The sequence below is a fragment of the Trichosurus vulpecula genome, chromosome 2 (genome assembly GCF_011100635.1).
Source record: "Trichosurus vulpecula isolate mTriVul1 chromosome 2, mTriVul1.pri, whole genome shotgun sequence".
Lineage (NCBI taxonomy): Eukaryota > Metazoa > Chordata > Mammalia > Diprotodontia > Phalangeridae > Trichosurus > Trichosurus vulpecula.
This window is the reverse complement of record NC_050574.1, coordinates 84,378,247-84,388,648: the sequence shown is the minus strand read 5'-3', so window position 1 is coordinate 84,388,648 and position 10,402 is coordinate 84,378,247. Positions and strand designations below refer to the sequence as shown.

The following is a 10,402-nucleotide window of genomic DNA, read 5'->3' as shown; positions in this document are numbered from 1 at the left end:
AATATGTTTGCCTCAGTTTCCTCACCCGTAAAATGGGAGTAATATGGGCACATACTTCGCAGAGTTGTTCTGAAGATCAAATGAGATGATGATTATAAAACATTTATCACAGAGCCTTGAACATAGTAAGCACTATATAATTGTTAGCTATTATTATTTCGTTAGATACATTAAGTACATGTGCAATATGGACATCAGAATCAAGACATCCAAGGAAAAGAGAAGGCCAAGATGTAGCAAACGGGAGGCTCACTACAATGTTTCCTGGATGAATGAATGTCTCCACTAGGCTGGACATGGCTGTACTCATATCTCCGTGTATTCCCAAGACCCCTTTGACTCTACCTCTGTCCTGGGGTACTCAGAACGTTCATTTGGCCTAAGAATGTGGCACACCCCCAGGATAGGGTCAGGGCTGTGTTTTCAAAGCCATAGATAGCCCAAGAACAATCCCGAGGTCCAGAGATGGAGGCATCATAAGTAGCATTGGAGCCAATCAACTCCTTTCATTTGGCCCATACCTGTCCTGTCTCCAGAAGACTTGTATTCTGATGAAAGGTCCCCAGAATGTCCATGGCTAGTAGTCCCTCAAGTTGTTAGAGTGAATTAGCACCAGTCATATGAATTTACAGTTATAAGATCATAGATTTAGAACCAGAAACAACCATATCAGACTACTTATTTTTTAAATGGGGAAATGGGAGAACCAGAGAGGTTAAAAGATTTGCTTAAGGTCACACACAGCAAGCAGCAGAGCTGGAATTTGAAGCCAGATTTTGTGCCTCTAAATCCAATATTCTATCCACTGCATAAATTCAGACATGAGCACACCTACACAAATGCAGCATCATCTTATTCTACTTTGGGCAAGAGCAGTTTGTTATGAGCCTTTTCTCCTTCGCCTTACCCCCTCCCTTCAGTTCCCTAATATCTGCACCCATTTACATCTAATCTCCGGTGTTTTTTAATAACTCTCTAGCATCAGCTCCTTCCAGAGTTGGCTCATCTTTTATTCCCATTGGAGATGTGACTGGGGATGTGGCTCTATCAGGCTGGAGGGGTGGAGGGGAAGAAGGTGAGGCAGTGATGACAGACTTGCAAAACAGGATAAGTAGATCACTTGCTACCCTTATCAACCTTAGGACTGACCTCATTGGAGAGGCAGGTGGGTTCTTGTAAGTCTGAGAGAGTGGAAGGAGGGGGAGGGCTAAAGTAAACTTTGAGAAGTTTAGGGAAAGAGGTTCTGTGACCAATTCTGGTAAGGTCTATTAATTCAAGGTGTGTGCCCCATGTCTGCAGCTACAGAACCCTCAGGACAAGGGGATGAAGGTTGGGCTCTTAGTCAGCTTTTCAAGGCTTCTGGAGAAAGAATGAATTCCTTGTGAATGCTGAGGAGAGAGGCAAGCATACGTACTAAGGAAATATGAGATTTGAGGGATTTTTGTCCCTGGACTAGAATTGAACTGGTTGGTCAGTTAGTAAACTAGTATTTATAAGAGTCTACTATATGCCAGGTACTAGGCTAAGTGCTGGGGATACAAAGAATGACAAAAAAAAAAAAACCAACAACAAACAAAAAAAACCCAGACCTTGCTCTCAAGGAGGTCACAGTGCAATGAGGGAGACAACACTCAAAAACCTAAGTACAAACAAGGTATGTATAGGATAAATGTTTGGGGTGGTTTCAAAGGGAAAGCCTTAAGATTAAGGAGGACTAGGAAAGATTTTGCAGAAGGTGGGGCTTTAGCTGACATTTAAAGGAAGCCAGGGAAGTGAGGAGTCAGAGATAAGGAGGAAAAGTATTCCAGGCATGGGGAAAGCCAGTAAAAACACTGGGAGACAGGAAATGGAATGTCATGTGTCACTAGAGCACAGATTATATGGAGAAGAGTACGGTGTAAGAAGACTGGAAAGGGGAAGTAAGAAGATTGGAAGGGACCAAGTTATGAAGGGCTCTGAAGGGCAAAGAATTTTGTATTTGATCCTGGAGGCAATGGGAGCTTACTGAATGGAATGAAGAAGAGTGATGTGATATAGTCAGACCTATGTTTTAGGAAAAACAATTTTCCAACTGATTAGAGGATGGATTGGAGTAGGGAGAGGCTTGAGGCAGAAAGACTAATAAACTACTGCAATAACCTATTGCAGTAGCCTGCTGGCATAAGGTGATGAGGGCCTGCACCAAGGTAATGTCAGCATCAGAGGAGAGAAAGGGGCATATATGAGTGATATTATGAAGGTAAAAATGGCAGGGCTTGACAACTAATTGGATAAAGGGGTGAGGGGAGGTAAGAAAGTGAAAAACAGAAGATGATACTTAGGTCATGAGCCTAGGTAACTGGAAGAATGGTGGTATTCTGGACAGTAAAAGGGAAGTTAGAATAAGGGGAGAGTCTGGGGAAAAATGATGAGTCCTATTTTGGATGTGTTGAATTTAAGATGTGTAGGAGACATCCAGTTTGGATATCCAATAGGAATCTGGAGATGTAAGGCTGGAGGTCAAGAGAGAGGTTAGGGCTCGAACAGTAGATCTGATAGTCTTCTGAATAATAATACTCATTGAATCCGTGGAAACTGAGGAGACCACTAAGTAAAATTATATAAAAGGAGAAGAGAAAAGGGCCCAGCACAGAGCCCTGGGGAACACCCACAATGAGCAGGATGAAGATTCAGCAAAGGAGACAAAGGAGTGGTCAGAGAGCAAGGAGGAGAACCATGAGAAAGCAGTATCACAAAAACACAGAGAGAAGAGATTATCAAAGAGAAGATGGTTAACAACAGTGTCAGGTGCTCCAGAGAAGTCAAGAAGGGTGTGGACTGAGGCAAGACCAGTAGAGCAAAGGCATAAGATAAACATATAACAATTAAGTATAGGAAATTAAATGTTTAAACCTTGGGATGAAGAGAACCCAGAAAGATCAGTGCTCACCCCCAAAGAAAAAAATCTCTTTACTGGTGGAGTTTTGTAGACAGGCTACAGAGGTTTGAGATCAGAGGGTCTTTCCCAGTTCTCATCATATTACATCATGCAGGTAGTCTGCATATAAGACTACCCCTATATAGGAGCGTCACTGAACCATTGCCTGGAAAATGCCCAAAAGAGCTGCAGATACTATTGGCTATAAGAGGAATCTCTGCTCCTAAAGTCGTATCTCTTGGAAAGAACACATTTGGAAGCTGCTTGGAACAAAGGTAGGGAGTGAAATGAGTCATGTGTCCTCTCCTAGCCATCCCAAAGACCTTCTTCCAACCCTAGATAATCTCCACCCTCTCTACCAAATCAAACAGGTCTTTTCACTTCTTCCAAACCTTGTTCTACGTTCACCTCTTACAGGAAGCCCTCCTAGTTAACACTTAGTCTGGTTCCAAATGGATAAGTTATCACAGCCTCCCCACAGGCATATATAGAAAACTATGAATTTGTCTTTGTGTTCTTAGGCTTCTGAGACAGTGTGGTATATTTTAATTAACTAAATATCAGGAAATAAGATTGAAGCACCACCTCCTATTGTGCTACCAAGGAGGCTTTCTGATTGGCTTGGAGCAGGGGTTCTGAACGTTTTTATTTGTGTCATGGACACCCTTTGGCAACCTGGTGAAGCCTGTGGACCTTTTCTCAGAGTAACATTTTTAAATGTATAAAATAAAACAGATGATTACAAAGTAAAACCAATTATATAGAAATAAAATTATCTAGCTAGCTAGCTGTAGAGATACCTGTAGGTGGAGAGCTTAGGGAAGGATTTGGAGTGGAAAGAAAAGCATTAAGAAGAAAATCTGAAAGGTGGGAAGAGAAAGCACTGAAGGTGGTCTTTAGAGGGGAAGAAAAATGGGTTTTTGTTGTTTACTCATTTTCAGTCACGTCCAACTCTTCATGACTCTTTTTGGGGTTTTCTTGGCAACGATGCTGGAGTGGTTTGTCATTGCCTTTTCCTGCTCATTTTACTGATGGGGAAATTGAGGGAAACAGGTGACTTGTCCATGGTCATATGGCTAATAGGTATCTGAGGCTGGATTTGAACTCAGCTCTTCTTGACTCCAGGCCTGGCTCTCTATCCACTATACCACCTAGTTTCCCCTAAGGAATGGACATCTAAGCCCAAAAGCTCTCTGAGGAAGGGATCTTCTTGTCTGTCTCCCTCTGTCCCTTGGAGAGTCCCTGGAAAAAGAAGCTCCTTCAAAGCATGGAAGGCAAGGCTCTTTTGATGTTTTTCAGAAGTTTGGCCTTAGAGATTCCATTCTTCCAATTTCCAAGTTCAATCTAAGGCAACCAGGATGCCTGCTGGTGGCGCAGTGAGTTTGTGGTCTTCTGTCCGTGTAAATGTCTCTCATTCCTACTCCCTACGGCAGAAAAATCAAGGGAATATGAAGATGGTATAGGATTTACACTACTTCACAAAGATCATAGCATCACATAGCTAATAATTGTCTAAAGTGGAATATGAATCCAGGTCCCCCTGACTCTAGGTCCAGTGCTACTGTCCTTCGCAGATCTGATACATTATGTCACACTACCACTCAATCAGATCAGAATCTGACACACAAGTCACCTCCAAAGTTCACAAAAGACACTCTTTTCCTTAAAGCCTTAATATAAGCCCTCTGGACCCTTGTTTTCTCGTTTTTTTCAAACCATTGATACTCAGCTCTCAGCTAGAATCAGTGAGCCCATGTTGGTGGTGGACAAAAGAGTAGGGAATTTACCCCATAGGGAATCAAGAGAGTTTTGATGTTAGAGAAAAGAAAGAAGGGAAGTCTTCCTTGGCTGGAACAGAAAGCCCAAGCTTCACATGAATTCCTCCCACTCCACATTTACCCTTCCCTTTAAGCAATGCTTATCTCTCTCAGACTACCTTCTTGTAGGTAATAATTGTCAATGCAGTTGATTCTAGCTACCCACCCTATTTTTTACTTCATCAGGAAGAGGTAATAGACTGTAAGAGGTTACCCATGAAATCCTTGATGGGTGAAACTCAGCCTTTACTCTTGAGGAATTCTCTATCTATGGGAGGAGGTTGGGGAAATTGGTCCCCACACTTGGTGAAATCCCAGTCCATGGAGAAATTATGTACTTGTTTAAAAATGCAGTTGCATTCTGTTTAAAGGTGTTTTAAAATGTTCTTTCTGAATAAAGGTATTTCCCTTTTAAGCAAGTTTGGGAATAAGCTGGAGTTATTCAGAGTTTAGCTAGATGGCTTAGTGAAAAGAACTAACTTTGGGTCTGGAGTCAGAAAGACCTCAGTTCAAATCCAGGCTCAGACACTTACTAGCTATGTCATCCTGGCCAAGAGGTAAAGCTCCCTAACCCCTGTTTGCCTTAATCCACCAGAGAAGAAATGGCAAAGAATTCTTTGCCAAGGAAATCCCATGGACGGTATGAAGTCACAAAGAGTTGGACACAACTGAATGACAGAACAAAAATAACCAGAAAAGGAATGAATTCTATGGAAATTTAGAATTGCCCATAAGGAAGTGGGGAAACTGAAGGACTTCTCCTATAACAGATCAGGTCTTTCATAGGATCAGAAAAATTCTCCTGACTGGAAAATGTGTGTGTGTGTGTGTGTGTGTGTGTGTGTGTGTGTGTGTGTGTATGTGTGTGTGTGTATTTGTTTGGATAGTATTTTTCCCAAACTCAGAATAACCAGCCTTGCTAATGACCATTTAAAAAGGCAACAATCCTTTTTCTTTCTTCTCCATATAAGTTAAGTTATATGGGTCAGAAAGCCACCATCAGAAAACAAATTTACCCGGTGAATATTGGAGAACTGACAGGCTAGACAGTTAGAACAAGGAAGCATTCTGAGAATTTAAGTGGAGGTGGTAGGGAGGTAACAGTGCCTTTCTGAGAGAAACAGACAGAGCCAGAGACAGAGAGATCAAAGAGTGAATTGAAGTTACCTGAAAGTATGATTGAAGAGGTTCTAATACTAAGAAAAGATTCTTCTTCAATAATTTAGAAGATGGGGCATTTCATCAGTGTGGTACTTCTTCCATTGATGAAGAACCAGAGATACCTTCATGAGTTATTCCAAACAAAACACTTTACCTGGTAATGAGCTTCCTTTCAATTAGCTAGGTTGGTCTTCAGAAGACAGAAATACTGTGTGTCTTTAGACAAATATCCTATATCTTCTCCTTTTATTTATCTTTTAAATAAATTTATTTTTTATTTTTAGTTTTCAACACTCAGTTCCACAAGTTTTGGCATTCCAAATTTTCTCCCCAGCCCTCTCCTCTCCCCTCCTCCCCCCAAGATGGCATGTAATCCAATGTAGGTTCTACATATACCTTCGCATTGATAATCTATATCTTCTTAATGTGGCAAACCCTGTTTGCATTTCACTGGCACAGTATTTGAGAACTAAGGGTCATGAATCAGAATGAGTTTTATATTTAGCCCTGATTGGGAAAAAACAAGGCCAGATTAAAAATGACTGAAAAATGTTGAAGTTTTTTAAAGAAGGTACTAAAATGTACTTGGGAATTTATATTTCTCTAAATTTCATACTAAATTATACTTTGCCTTAAGTTCATTAAATAAATAGGACCATTAAAGATTATTTCATATGTATACTTTATAAAAAATGAATAGAAAAACATATAATTAGCTCGTGTACTGTTTGATTCATTTATCCACTTCTTGCAGAAGCTCAACTGGTTGGGCCATGAAGGTAAGCCTTAGTGCTTCTATTTAATTGACTGCTCCATGAATTAAATGCATAATGCTTAAATGTGTCTGTCAGACCCTAGGTTCCTTCCTGAACATCTTCTCAGAGACCTGGGATTGGGGATGACATTCAATAGCAGCTACTTCACACCAGAGACTTTCTTCCTCACCGGCCTTCCTGGGCTGGAGGCTGTCTATCCCTGGCTGGCCATCCCTTTTTGCTCCATGTACTTTGTGGCCCTTGTTGGCAATAGCCTGATCCTAGTAGCGATCCATGGCAATCCACCCCTCCACCAGCCCATGTACTTGTTCCTAGCTATGTTGGCCTTCTCTGAGCTTGGAGTCTCTGCCTCCACGCTACCCACTGTGATGAGCATCTTTCTCTTTAGCTCCAATGAGATCAGCTTCAGTGCTTGCTTGTTCCAGATGTTCTCCATCCACTCCTTCTCTATCATGGAGTCAGCTGTCTTGCTGGCCATGTCTGTAGATCGTTTTATAGCTATCTATAGCCCACTGCGCTATACTGCCATCTTAACTCTGCCTCGTATTACCCGCACAGGAGTTGCTATTGTGCTAAAGAGCGTGGTAATCATGTTTCCACTGCCATTCCTCCTGAAGCGCCTGCCCTTCTGCGGTCACAACACCCTGTCCCACTCCTACTGTCTTCATTCAGACCTGATCCAGCTGCCCTGTGGAAACACACGTCCCAATAGCATTCTGGGGCTGTGTATTGTCACCTCCACCTTTGGACTGGACTCCTTGCTCATTGTCATCTCTTACGGGCTGATCCTCCATACAGTGCTGGGCATAGCCTCTGGGGAAGGTAGGAGGAAAGCTCTCAACACATGTGTGTCGCACATTTGTGCTGTGCTCGTATACTATGTGCCCATGATTGGAGTAGCTATGGTGCACCGCTTTGTGAAACATGCTGCCCCTGCTGTCCGCCTCCTCCTGGCCAATGTCTATCTCCTAGTGCCCCCTGTGGTCAACCCAATTGTCTATAGCATTAAAACCAAGCAGATCAGGCATGGACTAGTCCAGATTCTGCTCCAGAAAAAATGTTCATGACAGTAGATTTTGAAAGGGAAGACCTCACCTCAGCTGGCAAGGCCTATGCCTAAGAGGACAAGTCTGAAGTCAGAAAACCCAGTGGCTTGGGTAACTGAAGCTCCTTTTGCCTGGCAAAAGCATGCAGTAGGCAGGATCCCCTCAGGAGGATCAAAGGGTCAATGAGGCATGCCTCTTCAACACAGATCTGAATGGCTTCTCTGTGTCTGATTCTGTTGGGAATTTAGGAGAGATATAAAAGAAGACATACAGTATTCTTTGCTATTGGGAAGTCTCTAATCCAGTCAGTCAGTCAATACACATTTATTAGAAACTTAAGTGCCAGGCACTGTGCTGAATGTTGTAGATGCAGAGAAACATAAAAGACAGTCCCTGCTCTCAAGGAATTCATAATCTAATGGGGGAGACACTCCAAAATCCAAAAGGTCATCTTAAAGAAGTCCTAGTCTGAGGAAGGTATGTGGCCACTACCTAACCTGAGAGAATTCCTCACCTAACAAGGGAGTTTTAGCTCTGCTCTCAGGAATTCCTGGTCAAAGGAGCTGCTGTCCTTTCCTCAGGGAGCCCCTCCCTCCTTCTCTGCTTCTTAAAAATCACTAGTATCTTTCAAAACCCATATGAACTGTTACCTCCCACATGTGTCCTCACCGCTTCCTCCAGTGACCAGCACTTCTTACCTCAAAATCACTCTGTACTTATTTTGCATATATTTTGTATATAGTTACATATGTAAATGGTGTCTCTCCCAATATTCTCCAAGTTCCTTTGCTTTTGTATCCCTGGTGACTAAAGCAGTCCCTAATACAAATAAGAACTATTTAATGCTATTGATTAGTTGATAAAATCTCAACTGAAAGGAACTTTAAGTCCAATGAGTGAATTATAGTCCTTACTTTTAATAATAATTTTTAGCATTTATAGATCACTTTTACAACTACCTCATTTGATCATCACAGCACTTCTAGGAGGCAGGTGCTATTATTATCCTCATTCAGAGATAAGGAAATTGAAGCAGATAGAAGTTATATGACTCGCCCAAGGTCATACAACTACTGTTTGAGGCTGGATTTGACCACTTATCTTTCTGAATCCATGTAGTCCTCTATCTACTGCCCCATCTAACTTTCTCCCTTATAGAGTCTCTGGTCAGATGAGTTATCTCCTTTCAGCAGTCCCTATTTTGATGGATCCCTACTCTATTAATTTGGTAAACTTATTTTCTCTGAGGTTTTAATGACTGGTAATACTAAAATGTGTTAGCCCTCCCAGGATGCTTGCATTTCCATTCTTTTCTTTTTTATAAGTTTCATTACATTTAGTGATTATTCCCTTATGAGAGGTCTCTTGCAACAAAACAGAAGTAAAATTGACCTCATCCAAAATTTCAAGCAACATTTCGCATTTTTAGTACTGCCCCACCCGCCACTTCTCTATTTTTTTTTTAATTAGAAGAATCTATTTTCTTGTTTATTTTCTCTCCCAACCTTTTTTGGGGAAAAAGAAAATAGTAATAATAAAATTTCTCATAACAAATATTCGTAATCAAGCAAAAACAAATTTTCCTAATGGCTATACACATACAAAAATGCATTTTTCTCATTAGCATCTCTTTGTAATAGAAAACTTGTTTCATTTTTGGCCCTATGGAATCATGAATGGCCATTATATTGAGTATAGTTTATGACTTTTGTTTTGTTTTTAGTGTTGTTGTTGTATAAATTATTGTCCTGGTTTTGTTCATTTTCTTCTCTATCAGTTTATATAATGATGATCTTATGGTATAAATTGTCCTTTTTTGCTCACTGTACTCTACATCAATTCATATAAGTTCAAATTCTCACACAGAATATCTTTTTTTTTGTTTTTGACCTTTACTTCCACCTCTTGCCCCAGTATGATCATTGAAAGTCTTGAATCGGGAGTTAGGGGCCACTAGCTTTCTGGGAGACATTGAGCACATCATTTTTCTTGAACCTTAGTTTCTTTCTCTGTTAAAAAAGAGTGGAGGCGGGGAGGTTGTCTTTTATCTTTGTTTCTAAGGTTCAACAATCCTATGAATCAGAGAACAGTGAAAGAATGGAAAGTAATTCCCACAATGAAGCATGTTGAATTGTTGAGGAGTGGGCTGGGAGTGTTCAAGAAAAGGCTGCATGGTCCCATCAAATATGCTGCAAATAGGATCCCTATGCTAGATGGGAGGTTGGACTAGATATTTCTGATGTCTGTGCTCAGATTTTGATCACATAAGATCATGGTGACTCTTCTTCAACTTTATGTCCACAGCCTTTACCAAGTATCACTTCATATGCCCTTTCTCCTGCCCTTAATGATAAGCAGTACACAATAGTGCAATTTGGATGCTGAATATACATGATTGCACCATGAGAAATCTGAGGGTACAAATTCTATACAAATAGGCAAATTAGAGGTGTGCAACTCAGTCAACATAATCCATCCTGATTTGGCCTAAACTGATTTTCACATTGGATTTGCTTCAATCAGAGATCACAGTAAACCAACTCAGTCTTGGTCCATAGGATATGTTATTCTTGGTCCTTCCTTGCTAGGTTTCAGATCTAGCCTTAGCTCAAGGTCAAAGTTACCTTTTGCATTCATCTGAACTTGGATCTAGATTATAGGATCATAGGATGAGAGATCTAGAAT

At 41.0% G+C, this 10,402-nt stretch overlaps 1 protein-coding gene across 1 annotated transcript; it reads left to right on the top strand.

Moving 5' to 3' along the window:
• The first annotated feature begins 6,793 nt into the window (after positions 1-6,793).
• Positions 6,794-7,738, top strand: LOC118836544 (olfactory receptor 51I1-like). The gene has a single exon (XM_036743798.1). The coding sequence runs from the start codon at positions 6,794-6,796 to the stop codon at positions 7,736-7,738; it is 945 nt and encodes a 314-aa protein (XP_036599693.1).
• Positions 7,739-10,402: the final 2,664 nt, after the last annotated feature.

What these genes read in the sequence shown, in the direction of transcription:
- LOC118836544 (XM_036743798.1), top strand. Translation starts at nt 6,794, where the DNA reads ATGACATTCAATAGCAGCTACTTCACACCAGAGACTTTCTTCCTCACC.